Consider the following 18,175-nt stretch of genomic DNA (forward strand, 5'->3'; position numbering starts at 1 on the left):
GGACAGATCCACAAGTTGATCTTGCTCATCTTCAGTGACGCCTTGGATTTTGTCTATTTCTTCATTGCTGAAGGGATTTCGAATCCATCTGTCGTCAGTTTCAGGTTAAGGGAAATACTCTCTAAAAGTGATGGCTAGGCTACGTAGATGCTCGGTTACATTGATCTTGATCTGGTCAGGCAAACTCTTATCTGATGACTCCAAGAATTGTTTTAAAGTAGAAAAGTTAGTTAGTGACTCATTTTCTATCCTTGACGCCCAGATCTGACACTTTTTGACCATAGCACTAATCTTATCCTCAACTTTGAACATGTCTATACTTTTTCCTTGTAAACTCAAATTTAACACATTCAAGTGTTCAGACACATAGCTAAGAACGCAACTGAGCAAAGCCAAGAGAAGTTAGTGAGAAAATCCGCGTAATTTGTGTCAAGAAGGAAGACACGAACCTCGTCTCTAAGTTCAAAAAATCTTGACAAGAAACCAACCTCGAGAAAGCCATCCTACATCTGTATGAATAAGAAGTTGCTCATGCTCACTGTCGATCTCTTTACACTCTAGGAAAAAGCTAGACGCAGAAGTTAGCGTTCGCTGAGACTCTGCTCATGCAGGAAGTGGCCAAAACAAAAAATCTGTTATCGTACGAAATATATTTAATATATTTTTTAATCTAATAGCATCTTGCGGACCCCTCTGGCATAGCTCGCGGACCCCTGGGGTGCCGTGGACCACCTGTTGGGAACCACTGCCATAAATTATCTGGGAGTACGTATTAGGAATGATTTAAAATGGAATGTTCATATAAAGTTGATTGTCGGTAAAGCAGATGCCAGACTGAGATTCATTGGAAGAATCCTAAGGAAATGCAATCCGAAAACAGTACAGGTTACAGTACATTTGTTCACCCACTTCTTGAATATTGCTCACCAGTGTGGGATCAGTACCAGATAGGGTTGATAGAAGCGATAGAGAAGATCCAACAGAGAGAAGCGCAATTCGTTACAGGATCATTTAGTAATCGCGAAAGCGTTAAGGAGATGACAGATAAACTTCAGTGGAAGACTCTGTAAGAAAGACGCTCAGTAGCTCGGTACGGGCTTTTGTTGAAGTTTCGAGAACATACCTTCACCGAGGAGTCAAGCAGTATATTGCTCCCTCCTACGTATATCTCGCGAAGAGACCATGAGGATAAAATCAGAGAGATTAGAGCCCACACAGAGGCATACCGACAATCTTTCTTTCCAAGAACAATACGGGACTGGAATAGAAAGGAGAACCGATAGAGGTACACATGGTACCCTCCGCCACACACCGTCAGGTGGCTTGCGGAGTATGGATGTAGATGTAGATGTGAACATCCGTTGCTGCCGTACTGCGGTCACGAAGTTGGGGCGAGGCTCTTTCCCAGATAAGTTATTGCAATATGACGATGTATTACTATAATATAGTTTTCAGTTTTTGACGTTGTCCATTATGGACAAATCGTAGTTCCTTTTATTCTGAAGAAGGTTGGGTTATCCCAACTGAAACCTAGGTAAATCTAGGTAAACATTGCAACTGAGGCTGTTGTTAATTTAAAATCAAACATATCAATCCTGTGGTGATACTGGATAAAGGCCAGGAAAAAGAGAAAGAAGATATTTCACGGCAAATAAATAACTGGCTTAGTCAGTTGCAATCCGTAAGAGAAAGATCACATACTATCCTACTAAATTTTATAAACAATGTACATTGCTAAGCTCTTACACAGTCCATCAGCAAGTTACCTGACGTTTAAAAACTTCATAACACAGCTTCGCTTCTGGAATTTCTAAGTATCACAACCTCGCACACATACGGACCCATGCTGCTAACAAGGGAACCTCCCCATCGCACCCCCCTCAGATTTAGTTATAAGTTGGCACAGTGGATAGGCCTTGAAAAACTGAAAACAGATCAATCGAGAAAACAGGAAGAAGTTGTGTGGAACTATGAAAAAAAAAGCAAAATATACAAACTGAGTAGTCCATGCGAAGATAGGCAACATCAAGGATAATCTGAACTCAGAAGCGCCGTAGTCCCGTGGTTAGCGTGAGCAGCTGCGTAACGAGAGGTTCTTAGTTCAAATCTCCCCTCAAGTGAAAAGTTTTTCTTTATTTTCGCAAAGTTATGATCTGTCCATTCGTTCATTGACGTCTCTGTTCACTGTAATAAGTTTAGTGTCTGTGTTTTGCGACCGCACCGCAAAATCGTGCGATTAGTAGACGAAAGGTCGTGCCTCTCCAATGGGAACCGAAAACATTTGATCGCAAGGTCATAGGTCAACCGATTCCTCCACAGGAAAACACGTCTGATATATTCTATACGACACTGGTGAGGGCATGTGCGTCACATGACAGGAATATGTTGTCGACCCACCTAACTTGTACACTTGGCGAATGGGTAAAAAGATTCTACATTGCCCGATTTAGGTTTTCTTGTGGATGTGAGAATTACTCCCAAAAAAGTGATGACAATGTAAGAGTTTGTCACATAAACTGCAAGAAACGAATCCAACAGTTTCACAGTCGCACACTTTTCCCTGTGCTCTGTCAAAACATATGTTTTTAACGTTTTCAAATTTTTCCGTGTGTCGACCGTCAAATCCTGCTTATGTCCAAGCAAATCTGAATATGTCCTGGAATTTTGGAGAGCGAAGTTGAATATGTCTGAGTTCCTGAACATTGATAATTGTCTGAAAATAAAATTTTACGCTCGAAGGAAGACTTGAACCAAGGACCTCTTGTTCCGCAGGTGCTGACGCTAACCACGGGACCACGGCGCTGCTGAGCTGAAGTTGTCCTTGATGTTGCCTATATCCAATGGACAACTCAGTTTGTATATTTTGCTTTTTTTTCATAGTTCCACACAACTTCTTCCTGTTTTCTCGATTGATCTGTGTTCAGTTTCTCAAGGCCTATCCACTGTGCCAACTTATAACTAAATCTGAGGGGGGTGCGATGGGGAGGTTCCCTTGTAAGAAAAACTAAGTGCAGCAAGTCTTCGCTGTACCGTGACTCAGTTGGAAATTCACCTCACCTCAGACGAGACTTCCCTTCACCACATCCGTAACGCAAATCCTCCTCTCTGTCCTAGCCCATAACGTCGCAGCACGCTCGCTTCCCGTTGGTTGCAACTTCTACAGCCCCTCGTAGTCATTTGTGACTCCTGTCACCACGAATTACATAAAATTCACAACTCTCGAATTAAAAAAAAAAAGTACACCGTTAGACGCGTGATAATACACTGAGTGATTTGATATAAAACATAGCATAGTTAACTGAATTCTTATTCATGAAAGCATAGATTTCGTAACTACCATTATGCGGAAATTGGCTCAATGACCTTAACTTCTACAAATAAATTCTAAGAATATTAAAAATACATATTTTCACATTTATGCTTTATTGCGTTTCGTCTAGTGCTAGAAAAACTTTATTCTGTGGCACTGTTTGCCACTTGACCATTAGATAAGCGAAATAAGACTTGACACAAACTTAGTTATACACATACCGAAGTATATGGAAAGAAAATATACATCTACATCCATACTCCGCAAGCCACCTGACGGTGTGTGGCGGAGGGTACCATGTGTACCTCTATCGGTTCTCCTTTCTATTCCAGTCCCATATTGTTCGTGGAAAGAAAGATTGTCGGTATGCCTCTGTGTGGGCTCTAATCTCTCTGATTTTATCCTCATGGTCTCTTCGCGGGATATACGTAGGAGGGAGCAATATACTGCTTGACTCCTCGGTGAAGGTATGTTCTCGAAACTTCAACAAAAGCACGTACCGAGCTACACAGCGTCTCTGCTGCAAAGTCTTCCACTGGAGTTTATCTATCATCTCCGCAACGCTTTCGCGATTACTAAATGATCCTGTAACGAAGCGCGCTGCTCTCCGTTGGACCTAGTCTATCTCTTCTATCAACCCTATCTGGTACGGACCCCACACTGGTGAGCAATATACAAGCAGTGAGCGAACAAGTGTACTGTAACCTATTTACTCTGTTTTCGGATTGCGTTTCCTTAGGATTCTTCCAATGAATCTCAGTCTGGCATCTGCTTTACCGACGATCAACTTTGTATGACCATTGCATTTTAAATCACTCCTAATGCCTACTCCCAGATAATTTATGGAATTAACTGCTTGCAGTTGCTGACCTGCTATATTGTAGCTAAATAATATGGTATCTTTCTTTCTGTGAATACGTAGCACATTACACTTGTCTACATTGAGATTCAATTGCCATTCCCTGCACCATACGTCAATTCGTTGCAGATCCTCCTGCATTTCAGTACAATTTTCCATTGTTACAACCTCTCGATATACTACAGCATCATGCGCAAAAGCCTCAGTGAACTTCCGATGTTATCCACAAGGCCATTTGTGTATATTGTGAATGGCAACGGTCGTACGACACTCCCCAGCAACACACCTGAAATCACTCTTAATTCGGAAGACATCTCTCCATTTAGAATCACATGCTGCGTTCTGTTATCTAGGAACTCTTCAATCCAATTACACAATTGGTCTGGTAGTCCATATGCTCTTACTTTGTTCATTAAACGACTGTGGGGAACTGTATCGAACGCCTTGCGGAAGTCGAGAAACACGGCATCTACCTGGGAACCCGTGTCTATGGCCCTCTCAGTCTCGTGGACGAATAGCGTGAGCTGGGTTTCACACGACGGTCTTTTTCGAAACCCATGCTGATTCCTACAGAGTAAATTCATAGTCTCCAGAAAAGTCATTATACTCGAACATAGCCGGTCGGAGTGGCCGTGCGGTTCTAGGCGCTACAGTCTGGAACCGCGTGACCGCTACGGTCGCAGGTTCGAATCTTGCCTCGGGCATGAATGTGTGTGATGTCCTTAGGTTAATTAGGTTTAAGTAGTTCTAAGTTCTAGGGGACTGATGATCACAGCAGTTAAGTCCCATAGTGCTTAGAGCCATTTGAACCATACTCGAACATAATACGCGCTCCAAAATTCTACAACTGATCAATGTTAGAAATATAGGTCTATAGTTCTGCACATCCGTTCGACGTCCTTTCTTGAAAACGGGGATGACCTGTGCTCTTTTCCAATCCTTTTGAACGCTACGCTTTTCTAGAGATCTACGGTACACCGCTGCAAGAAGGGGGGCAAGTTCCTTCGCGTACTCTACGTAAAATCGAACTGGTATCCCATCAGGTCCAGCGGCCTTTCCTCTTTTGAGCGATTTTAATTGTTTCTCTATCCCTCTGTAGTCTATTTCGATAATCATCGTTTTGTCATCTGTGAGACAATCTAGAGAAGGAACTACAGTGCAGTCTCCCTCTGTGAAACAGCTTTGGAAAAAGACATTTAGTATCTCGGCCTTTAGTCTGTCATCATTTGTTTCAGTACTGGAACTGGCCATAGCCTCAAAAGCGCTTCTAGGTAAGTTATTGCAATATGACGATGTATTACTATATTATAGTATTTAGTTTTTGACGTTGTCCATTATGGACAAATCGTAGTTGCTTTTATTCTGAAGGAGGTTGGGTTATCCCAACTGAAACCTTGGTAACTCTAGGTAAACATTGCAACTGAGGCTGTTGTTAATTTAAAATTAACGTTTATATAGTTCCTGACAGGGCCACGAAATTTTGAAAATATTGATATGTTTGTTGTCAGATTTTGCAGTATTAGTGGCAGAGAGGGGGCGGATGCCATTCATGTCGCCATCCCTCTCACCATCTCTCCAGAATGAAATCTGTGCATTCCAACTGTCGGCGTCCAATGTTGTCACATGTGAAAGTGTGAGTACGTCTTCTAAATGTTTACGAATCGTGTAACGGCACATTGGTACCAGTCAAATATTGATCTAGTCGGACGTGGAAAACCGCCTAAAAACCACATTCAGGCTGGCTGGCACACCGGCTCTCCTCGTTAATCAACCAGACGGATTCAATTTGGGCCGGCGAGCCTTCCCCAATTTATAACGCGCGTGCGACAGTCCAAGCGGGTCTGTTTGCCGCGAAAGATGTGCCTGATTAATAAACAGTTCTAGTTCGCACTCGTCCACTGGTTGTCAGATGTTAGCCATTCAAAGCTATTCGCACTATAGCTTGATAATTTGAAGCAGTTCTTGTTCTGCAGTGAACTTTATGAACTACACTACTGGCCATTAAAATTGCTACACCAAGAAGAAATGCAGATGATAAACGGGTATTCATTAGACAAATACATTATACTAGAACAGACATTTGATTACATTTTCGCGCAATTTGGGTGCATAGATCCGAAGAAATCAGTACCCACAACAACCATCTCTGGCCGTAATAATGTCCTTGATACGCCTGGGCATTGAGTCAAACAGAGCTTGGATACCTTGTACCGGTACAACTGCCCATGCAGCTTCAACACGTTACCACAGTTCATCAAGAGTATTGACTGCCGTACTGTGACGAGGCAGTTGCTCGGCCACCATTGACCAGACGTTTTCAGTTGATGAGAGATCTGAAAATGTGCTGGCCAGGGCAGGAGTCGAACATTTTCTGTATGCAGGAAGGCCCGTACAGGACCTGCAACATGCGGTCGTACATTATCCTGCTGAAATATAGGGTTTCGCAGGGATCGAATGAAGGGTAGAGCCACGGGTCGTAACACATCTGAAATGTAACGTCCACTGTTCAAAGTGCCGTCAATGCGAACAAGAGGTGACCTAGACGTGTAACCAATGGTACCCCACACCACACGCCAGGTGGTACGCTTCCAATGTGCGTTCACCGCGATGTCGCCAAACACGGATGCGACCATCATGATGCTGTAAACAGAACCTGTATTCATCAGAAAAAATGCTGTTTTGCCATTCGTGCACCCAGGTTCGTCGTTGAGAACACCATCGCAGGCCCTCCTGTCTGTGATGCAGCGTCAAAGGTAACCGCAGGTATGGTCTCCGAGCTGCTGCTGCAAACGTCGTCGAACTGTTCGTGCAGATGGTTGTTGTCTTGCAAACGTCCCCATCTGTTGACTCAGTCTGGAACCGCGTGACCGCTACGGTCGCAGGTTCGAATCTTGCCTCGGGCATGAATGTGTGTGATGTCCTTAGGTTAATTAGGTTTAAGTAGTTCTAAGTTCTAGGGGACTGATGATCACAGCAGTTAAGTCCCATAGTGCTTAGAGCCATTTGAACCATACTCGAACATAATACGCGCTCCAAAATTCTACAACTGATCAATGTTAGAAATATAGGTCTATAGTTCTGCACATCCGTTCGACGTCCTTTCTTGAAAACGGGGATGACCTGTGCTCTTTTCCAATCCTTTTGAACGCTACGCTTTTCTAGAGATCTACGGTACACCGCTGCAAGAAGGGGGGCAAGTTCCTTCGCGTACTCTACGTAAAATCGAACTGGTATCCCATCAGGTCCAGCGGCCTTTCCTCTTTTGAGCGATTTTAATTGTTTCTCTATCCCTCTGTAGTCTATTTCGATAATCATCGTTTTGTCATCTGTGAGACAATCTAGAGAAGGAACTACAGTGCAGTCTCCCTCTGTGAAACAGCTTTGGAAAAAGACATTTAGTATCTCGGCCTTTAGTCTGTCATCATTTGTTTCAGTACTGGAACTGGCCATAGCCTCAAAAGCGCTTCTAGGTAAGTTATTGCAATATGACGATGTATTACTATATTATAGTATTTAGTTTTTGACGTTGTCCATTATGGACAAATCGTAGTTGCTTTTATTCTGAAGGAGGTTGGGTTATCCCAACTGAAACCTTGGTAACTCTAGGTAAACATTGCAACTGAGGCTGTTGTTAATTTAAAATTAACGTTTATATAGTTCCTGACAGGGCCACGAAATTTTGAAAATATTGATATGTTTGTTGTCAGATTTTGCAGTATTAGTGGCAGAGAGGGGGCGGATGCCATTCATGTCGCCATCCCTCTCACCATCTCTCCAGAATGAAATCTGTGCATTCCAACTGTCGGCGTCCAATGTTGTCACATGTGAAAGTGTGAGTACGTCTTCTAAATGTTTGCGAATCGTGTAACGGCACATTGGTACCAGTCAAATATTGATCTAGTCGGACGTGGAAAACCGCCTAAAAACCACATTCAGGCTGGCTGGCACACCGGCTCTCCTCGTTAATCAACCAGACGGATTCAATTTGGGCCGGCGAGCCTTCCCCAATTTATAACGCGCGTGCGACAGTCCAAGCGGGTCTGTTTGCCGCGAAAGATGTGCCTGATTAATAAACAGTTCTAGTTCGCACTCGTCCACTGGTTGTCAGATGTTAGCCATTCAAAGCTATTCGCACTATAGCTTGATAATTTGAAGCAGTTCTTGTTCTGCAGTGAACTTTATGAACTACACTACTGGCCATTAAAATTGCTACACCAAGAAGAAATGCAGATGATAAACGGGTATTCATTAGACAAATACATTATACTAGAACAGACATTTGATTACATTTTCGCGCAATTTGGGTGCATAGATCCGAAGAAATCAGTACCCACAACAACCATCTCTGGCCGTAATAATGTCCTTGATACGCCTGGGCATTGAGTCAAACAGAGCTTGGATACCTTGTACCGGTACAACTGCCCATGCAGCTTCAACACGTTACCACAGTTCATCAAGAGTATTGACTGCCGTACTGTGACGAGGCAGTTGCTCGGCCACCATTGACCAGACGTTTTCAGTTGATGAGAGATCTGAAAATGTGCTGGCCAGGGCAGGAGTCGAACATTTTCTGTATGCAGGAAGGCCCGTACAGGACCTGCAACATGCGGTCGTACATTATCCTGCTGAAATATAGGGTTTCGCAGGGATCGAATGAAGGGTAGAGCCACGGGTCGTAACACATCTGAAATGTAACGTCCACTGTTCAAAGTGCCGTCAATGCGAACAAGAGGTGACCTAGACGTGTAACCAATGGTACCCCACACCACACGCCAGGTGGTACGCTTCCAATGTGCGTTCACCGCGATGTCGCCAAACACGGATGCGACCATCATGATGCTGTAAACAGAACCTGTATTCATCAGAAAAAATGCTGTTTTGCCATTCGTGCACCCAGGTTCGTCGTTGAGAACACCATCGCAGGCCCTCCTGTCTGTGATGCAGCGTCAAAGGTAACCGCAGGTATGGTCTCCGAGCTGCTGCTGCAAACGTCGTCGAACTGTTCGTGCAGATGGTTGTTGTCTTGCAAACGTCCCCATCTGTTGACTCAGGGATCGAGACGTGGCTGCACGATCCGCTAGAGCCATGCGATAAGATGCCTGTCATCTCGACTGCTAGTGATACGTGGCCGTTGGGATCCAGCACGGCGTTCCGTATTACCCGCTTGAACGCACCGATTCGATATTCTGCTAACAGTCATTGGATCTCGGCCAACGTGAGCAGCAATGTCGCGATTCGATAAACCGCAATTGCGATAGGCTACAATCCGACCTTTATCAAAGTCGGAAACATGATGGTACACATTTCTCCTCCTTACACGAGCCATCACAACAACGTTTCACCAGGCAACGTCGGTCAGCCGCTGTTTGTGTATGAGAAATCGGTTGGAAACTTTCCTCATGTCAGCACGTTGTAGGTGTCGCCACCGGCGCCATACTTGTGTGAATGCTCTGAAAAGCTAATCATTTGCATATCACAGCATCTTCTTCCTGCCGGTTAAATTTCGCGTCTGTAGCACGTCATCTTCGTGATGTAGCAATGTTAATGGTCAGTAGTGTATTTGTCCAATGAATAACCGTTTATCATCTGCATTTCTTCTTGGTGTAGCAATTCTAATGGCCAGTAGTGTACTTCGCTGCGATGTGCGATCGTCCCTTTAATAAGAGGCAGACAGGCCAAATATACACAAACTCATTCACTTACTCACACACGCGGGCTCGCACGTGCACGCACACACGCACACACACACACACACACACACACACACACACACACACAAATAAAAATTTAAAAATTTTCTAGCTCGCAGTCAAATAATAGAAATAATAGTTTTGCTTAGAAGCTGGGTGACAGGTCTCAAACTCTCGGCACTTTGCCTTGTTGCAGGTGACTACAGCTGCCTGAAGGTGGAGCTGCTGCTGCGGCGAGAGTTCAACTACTACATGATCCACGTGTACCTGCCGTCGTGCATGCTGGTCATCATGTCGTGGGCGTCGTTCTGGCTGGACCGCGGCGACACCGCGTCCCGCCTGTCGCTGGTGGTGGCCGCGCTGCTCATGCTGGCCGTGCAGGTGTCGCGCGTGTACGCCTCGGTGCCGCAGGTCGCCTACACCATGGCCATCGACGTCTGGATAGGCGGCTGCTTCACCTTCGTCTTCACTGCGCTGCTGGAGTCGACGCTGGTGAGCCACGCGAGCCGTTCAGACCTGCTGCGGGAGATGAAGGAGCGCGGCCAGCTGCCTCGCATGGCCACGGACACGACGCTGGACGACACCAGCCTAACGTCTCCTAAGGTAAGCCTCCACTTCGTCTAGATACACACAGGCTGCCTCTTCACTCCGCGTGCACACCTGTGCGAGCGATGCCATTTGCAAAACTCTTATATTACACTACTGGCCATTAAAATTGCTACATCACGAAGATGACATGTTAAAGACGCGAAATTTAATCGACAGGAAGAAGATGCTGTGATATGCAAATTTTTAGCTATTCAGAGCGTTCACACAAGGTTGGTGCCGGTGGCGACACCTACAACGTACTGACATGAGGAACGTTTCCAACCGATTTCTCATACACAAACAGCAGTTGACAGGCGTTGCCTGGTGAAAAGTTGTTGTGATGCTTCGTGTAAGGAGGAGAAAAACGTACCATCACGTTTCCGACTTTGATAAAGGTCGGATTGTAGCCTACCGCGGTTGCGGTTTATCGTATCGCGACATTGCTGCTCGCGTTGGTCGAGATCCAATGACTGTTGGTAGAATATGGAATCGGTGGGTTCAGGAGGGTAATATGCAACACCTTACTGGATCCCAAAGGCCTCGTATCACTAGCAGTCGAGATGATAGGCATCTTATCCGCATGGCTGTAACGGATCGTGCAGCCACGTCACGATCCCTGAGTCAACAGATGGGGACGTTTGCAAGACAACAACCATCTGCACGAACAGTTCAACGACGTTGGCACCGGCATAGACTATCAGCTCGGAGACCATAGCTGCGGTTACCCTTGACGCTGCATCACAGACAGGAGCGCCTGCGACGGTGTACTCAACGACGAACCTGGGTGCACGAATGGCAAAACGGCATTTGTTCCGATGAATCCAGGTTCTGTTTACAGCATCATGATGGTCGCATCCGTGTTTGGCGACATCGCGGTGAACGCACATTGGAAACGTGTATTCGTCATCGCCATACTGGTATATCACCCGGCGTGATGGTATGGGGTGCCATTGGATACACGTCTCGGTCACCTCTTATCCGCACTGATGGCACTTTGAACAGTGGACGTTATATTTCAGATGTGTTACGACCCGTGGCTCTACCCTTCATTCGATCCTTGCGAAACCCTACATTTCAGCAGGATAATGCACGACCGCATGTTGCAGGACCTGTACGGGCCTTTCTGGATACAGAAAATGTTCGACTGCTGGCGTGGCCAGCACATTCTCCAGATCTCTCACCAATTCAAAACGTCTGGTCAATGGTGGCCGAGCAACTGGCTCGTCACAATACGCCAGTCACTACTCTTGAAGAACTGTGGTATAGTGTTGAAGCTGCATTGGCAGCTGTACCTGTACACGCCGTCCAAGCTCTGCTTGATTCAATGCCCAGGCGTGTCAAGGCCGTTATTACGGTCAGAGGTGGTTGTTCTGGGTACTAATTTCTCAGGATCTATGCACCCAATTTGCGTGAAAATTGAATCACATGTCATTTCTAGTATAATATATTTGTCCAATGAATACCTGTTTATCATCTGAATTTCTTCTTGGTGTAGCAATTTTAATGGCCAGTAGCGTATATGAGATTAAGTTTAGTACAGCATTTGTAGAAAGAGTGGTGTATAATAAATAAAAGTTGTTTCAGTTCATTGTTAATTCTTCAGTCACAGATTTTTATGGCACGTAAAATCCTATATATTGCTAACATTTTTCGTATAAAGTACTGACAGATAAGCCATACTTCGTCAGTCGAAGAAAATTTTCTATCTTGAAGGTGCAAAAAGTTTTCTTTTTACCATGGTACATATGATGCTTGGAAAGATACTGCGATTCTTATATCTCTTGACAATTTCCCCTATCTTGAAAATAGGAATATGTGTTAGTTTTCAGTAGCTTCATTTTCAAAATGTATTTAATGTGTAACTGCTTTTTGGAGGAGGAGGAGGAGGAGGAGGAGGAGGAGGAGGAGACTAATGTTTAACGTTCCGTCGACATCGAGGTTATCAGAGACGGAGCACAAACTCTGATTAGGGAAGGATGGAGAAGGAAAGTGGCGATGCCCTCTCGAAAGAACCATCTCGGCATTTCCTGAAGCGTTTTAGGAAAATCACAGAAAACCTGAACCAGAATGGTCGGATGCGGATTCAAACCGACGTCTTCCCGAATGCGAGTCCAGTGTGCTAACCACTGCGCTACCCCTTTCGGTAGTGCTTTATTTGATTTCACTAACTGGCTGTTGGTGCGCAGTAAAGTAATAATGTAAGAAATAGACGACTAAGTATATTTGTGACAAGTGTACATTACCATATGTTGTAACTTGAAGATGTTTTCACATTTGAAAACAAAAAAACAAAAAATCACAGTAACGTTTGCAATTCCTGAAAAAATCTGCAACACGTTAAACGTGAATAATATCGTTTAAATCCTGAATAAGAAAATATGTTAAATTTCCATTACAGGCTAGAGGCGAAACTTTGAAAAGCGTTCCAACGTACATCTTTCTTCTCTTATTATTCACTTGTTTATTCAGTGCATCACCCTCCCCTTCTTATTTACATTCTTTGTTTTTTCGCAACACCCACTTGCGATGTGAGACAATTCGCTGAAATGCTGTCCTTCTACACTTATGATCTAATTTACAATCTGCGAAACTGGGATATTAAACAAGGCTGTCATGTCCACTTCAACTTCTTTTTAAGGGAACAAGCGTGACGCCCATTGGCTTAATGCAACTACAGCTATACCAGAGAGCAGTGAAAGGAGCGGTTGGAGAGGTAATTGTTGAAGGAACCTCTCCTCTTTTTCTGTACGCTTCTCCCATTCGTGCTCTCCCCGAACACCTTTGTCACGACGGGCCTTCGGCCTGAGTTCAGTCAGTACCATCAGACAGTGCTATCCTATACATGTCTGCTCAGTGCATTGCACGGCGCTCACATGAAAATTATATGATATCCCAAAGCGTCAGCTAGAACGTTTCGGCAAAGATTTCTGATCAGAAGCGGACAGTTACTTATTTTAAACACTTTATTATGACTGCGAAACAATACCCCAAGATAATGCTTAGAAAACACTATAGTGAAACAGCAGCTACACCATGTTAATGTAGTTTCGTACGTTTCATAAGCCAGGTACTTTCTTATCGCCCTTCTGTTAAATTATCAAAGTATTATGTAAACAATTAACAATTCTTTAGCTTTGCATGTTATTTTAAACTAAATACAAGGCAGAAAACACAGCTCTTCTGTTCGCCACAAATGCCAGCACAAGCAGTGTACGTCAGGTGGTTGTTCTTCCTCATATTGATAAATTTTTTGGAGTGGGGATGGGAGGGGAAAGAGAAGAGCAGAAAGAGGAAACAGCGTTCAAAACTTCGACGAGGGGGGAGGAACAACAGACAGAACTTTTAATGCAAATTTATTGCTGTTTATTTTTCCTTATCTGAAGACTTAGTGTTCGAGAAATCATTGCTATTAACGAACTTTTCTCGGATGCTTCCTTCAAAAAGACTTTTTCTGCAGATTTATTAGAGTGACGTACGTACTTGATCCTGTCTTCCTCCATGACCTCATCAAGTGTTTACTCAAGTGAATTCTGCACATCTCTCATGCTGAGTGTGAAATTTCTGGATGGAACCTTACCTTTCAAGAACCCACACATTTACTAAAGGGTTGTATTGGCAGTGATAAGGGGGCTGCCTCACAAACTCGTGCTCCATTTCTGCTGCTAAGCTGTCAAGTTAATATTGTTTGTAAATGTGTTTGTCACGCCTGAGTTCCTACAACATCGATCTCGTGTAGCATCCCAAAATTGAAATAATTTCTCTTCTAGCCACTGTGCAATTTCTTTCTTCTTTTTATTTATATTTGGAATTGTCACCTTTTCTCTTGAACGATAACGGGGGTTATCCAAGACATGTCACGACTCTCTTCTAAATCTAGTAATAAACCTAAACCAGTGTGTAAGTACATCACTATTCACTCATTCGTGTCAATAATTGAATTTGCAGAATGTAAATATTACCTTTACGCTTTCGACGAAGCGATATCTATATGATACTGCATGGTAGTTGGTAAATCCGTTTCCTTTGCCAGTCGATATTTTAAACACGTCGTTGCCTTTTGAAACCTGCCAGATGTAATTTCTGGTGTGACTCCGATTTAGGTCACATCGGTACAAATGAAAGGCCAATGGCGCTTTTCTTTCCTGAGATTTATTTTTCTCAGAAAACGAAATACAGATGCTGCATTATCGGAACTCTCCAGCAGAATATATTGTCCTTCTTTGCATTTTCTGTACTTGAATTCCAAAGATGTTAGAGTTTTTAACGTGAATGGCAGGTCCCTGTGGAAGCAGTCTTGTGTAAAACAACTAATATCTTTTGGCTTGTAGTTCACTCGCCTAGGTCACAACATTCTAATACAGTACGACGATCCACGTCTTTCTGGCGACTAAAGCTTCGTTTCTTGACCACAAGTTTGCATTGCCCGATCTTCTACAAATTTTATCTCTACGGTACGTAGTGAAATATTACACACATCTCTTGCATTCTGCGGTGACGATAAAGTTTCGTGTGTTCTGGTATTGTCTTTAAGACAGAGCAAAAATTGTATAGGGCTTCCTCTGTTTGGATCTTTGTGTCTTGAAATTCAGTCATCTTAATTTGTAAACAAAGATAGCAGTACTACCTGGTGAAAGTCACTGCTCTCTTCGCAGACGTACACTTACATGTAAGGCACACACAAGCGAATACTAGACAGTGGGTGGCAGCAGTGTTGCATGGCCGTGCCAGCAGCAGTATGAATGAAGCGCAGTATTCCCACATAAAATTTATTGACCGGTGTTCGTTTGGTACTAGATGCTGCGTGGACGGAACCTATGATAGAACCGATTCTGTGCCAGAAGTGTGTGTTTAAAGGCGTGGATCAAGCCAGACTAGGCCAACTGATCCTCATTGGCAGTTATAAACGAGCGGAAGACGAGGGGTGGAAGCATTAACATACCTCCCTCAGCTTCCACTTTCACTGCTCTCTAGTATAAAACAGAAGTGGTGTTTGAAGAATGCCACAGTTCAATGAAATAGTGTCCCTAATACCTATGACCCTTCAACAGTCCTCGCACAGACTTCTCTCAGATGTGACGAACAACATGGACCACAGCGACGGAAGCGTCTGTAATTACACGCCCAGTACCCATATCTTTGGTGACACTAATTGTGTGCACAATAGGACGTAGTCTAACTCATGTTTCCGTCGCTAACATTTCGTCTTCCACTGTGGAAGACATCCTAGGTGGCCATAAAGACGTAGTTAGGTAATTATTTAACTGACATAAAATGCCGAACAATTTGAAAGGTGTCTGTCTTAATCACCAATCTTTCATATGTTCCATTTATTTACATGTCTATTTCCAGCACGCACGTTTCCTTTCGTATCGGCAGAACATTGATGATTTCCGCATTTTCTCTGCTACATCGGCTACGCTTGAATCTTCGCCTGTGGTATTTCAAGCTCGTCAGGTTCAGACGTTGAATACCGTCGCCTTACGTGGGCAGGCTAGATTTCGAAACGAGGGAATGGCAGTTAGTTGGAGTGTGTTTTCTGTTGTGGCTGCGAGCAGGTAGACACTGCTGGCCAGGAAGTGGTCGCTGGAAGTTGTATGTGAAGGTCAGACAGTTGTCTGATGTATTCCGTTTTGACACTACTGTGGGTAGAAGGCGTGATATTAGTGTGAAGTGGTTATGAGCTACAGTAAGCTGCACTGAATATATATATATATATATATATATATATATATATATATATATATATATATATATATATAGGGTGGTCCATTGATAATGACCGCGCCCACTATCTCACGAAATAAGCATCAAACGAAAAAACTACAAAGAACGAAACACGTCTGGCTTGAAGGGAGAAACCAGATGGCGCTATGGTTGGCCCGCTAGATCGCGCTGCCTTAGGTCAACCGGATATCAACTGCGTTTTTTTTATAAAAGGAACCCCCATTTTTTATTACATATTCGTGTAGTACGTAAAGAAATATCAATGTTTTAGTTGGACCACTTTTTTTCGCTTTGTGAGAGATGGTGCTGTAATAGTCACAAACGTATAAGTACATGGTATCACGTAACATTCCGCCAGTGCGGACGGTATTTGCTTCGTGATACATTACCCGTGTTAAAATGGACCGTTTACCAATTGCGGAAAAGTCGATATCGTGTTGATGTATGGCTACTGTGATCAAAATGCCCAACTGGTGTGTGCTATGTATGCTGCTCGGTATCCTGGATGACATCATCCAAGTGTCCGGACCGTTCGCCGGATAGTTACGTTATTTAAGGAAACAAGATGTGTTCAGTCACATGTGAAACCACAACCACGACCTGCAACAAATGATGATGTCCAAGTAGGTGTTTTAGCTGGTGTCACGGCTAATTCGCACATTAGTAGCAGACAAATTGCGCGAGAATCGGGAATCTAAAAAAACGTCGGTGTTGAGAATGCTACATCAACATCGATTGCACCCGTACCATATTTCTATGCACCAGGAATTGCATGGCGACGACTTTGAACGTCGTGAACAGTTCTGCCACTGGGCGCAAGATAAATTACGGGACGATGACAGATTTTTTGCACGCGTTCTATTTAGCGACGAAGCGTCATTCACCAACAGCGGTAACGTAAACCGGCATAATATGCACTATTGGGCAACGGAAAATCCACGAGGGCTGCGACAAGTGGAACATCAGCGACCTTGGCGGGTTAATGTATGGTGCGGCATTATGGAAGGAGGGATAATTGTCCCCTATTTTATCGATGGCAATCGAAATGGTGCAATGCATGCTGATTTCCTACGTAATGTTTTATCGATGTTACTACAAGATGTTTCACTGCATGACACAATGGCGATGTACTTCCAACATGATGGATGTCCCGCACATAGCTCGCGTGCGGTTGAAGCGGTATTAAATAGCATATTTCATGACAGGTGGATTGGTCGTCGAAGCACCATACCATGGCCTGCAAATTCACCGGATCTGATGTCCCCGGATTTCTTTCTGTGGGAAAAGTTGAAGGATAGTTGCTATCGTGATCCACCGACAACGCCTGACAACATGCGTCAGCGCATTGTCAACGCATGTGCGAACATTGCGGAAGGCGAACTACTCGCTGTTGAGAGGAATGTCGTTACACGTATTGCCAAATGCATTGAGGTTGACGGACATCACTTTGAGCATTTATTGCATTAATGTGGTATTTACTGGTAATCACGCTGTAACAGCATTCGTTCTCAGAAATGATAAGTTCACAAAGGTACATGTAACACATTGGAACAACCGAAATAAAATGTTCAAACGTACCTACGTTCTATATTTTAATTTAAAAAACCTACCTGTTACCAACTGTTCGTTTAAAATTGTGAGCCATGTGTTTGTGACTATTACAGCGCCATCTATCACAAATCGAAAAAAGTGGTCCAACTAAAACATTCATATATCTTTACGTACTACACGAATATGTAATAGAAAATGAGGGGTTCTATTTTAAAAAAACGCAGTTGATATCCATTTGATCTATGGCAGCGCCATCTAACGGGCCAACTATAGCGCCATCTGGTTTCCCCCTTCAAGCTAGACGAGTTTCGTTCTTCGTAGTTTTTTCGTTTGACGCTTATTTCGTGAGACATTTGGCCCGCTCACGATCAATGGACCCCCCTGTATATTTCAGTTATGACTTCATATTGAGAAAAACAAACGTATGCTTCTCTTTGTCTGCTCAGCAACAGG

The 18,175-nt window shown here is 43.8% G+C and overlaps 1 protein-coding gene across 1 annotated transcript in view; it reads left to right on the forward strand.

Annotated features, from left to right (window-relative positions):
- The window catches only part of LOC124775151 (glutamate-gated chloride channel-like), a 176,943-nt gene that overhangs the window by 95,960 nt on the left and 62,808 nt on the right, over window positions 1–18,175 (forward strand). Inside the window, exon 8 of the mRNA XM_047249994.1 lies at window positions 10,056–10,462. Within this exon, the coding sequence (XP_047105950.1) occupies window positions 10,056–10,462 (407 nt within the window). The remainder of the gene's footprint in view (window positions 1–10,055; window positions 10,463–18,175) is intronic.

Source organism: Schistocerca piceifrons, chromosome 1 (assembly GCF_021461385.2).
Source record: "Schistocerca piceifrons isolate TAMUIC-IGC-003096 chromosome 1, iqSchPice1.1, whole genome shotgun sequence".
NCBI lineage: Eukaryota > Metazoa > Arthropoda > Insecta > Orthoptera > Acrididae > Schistocerca > Schistocerca piceifrons.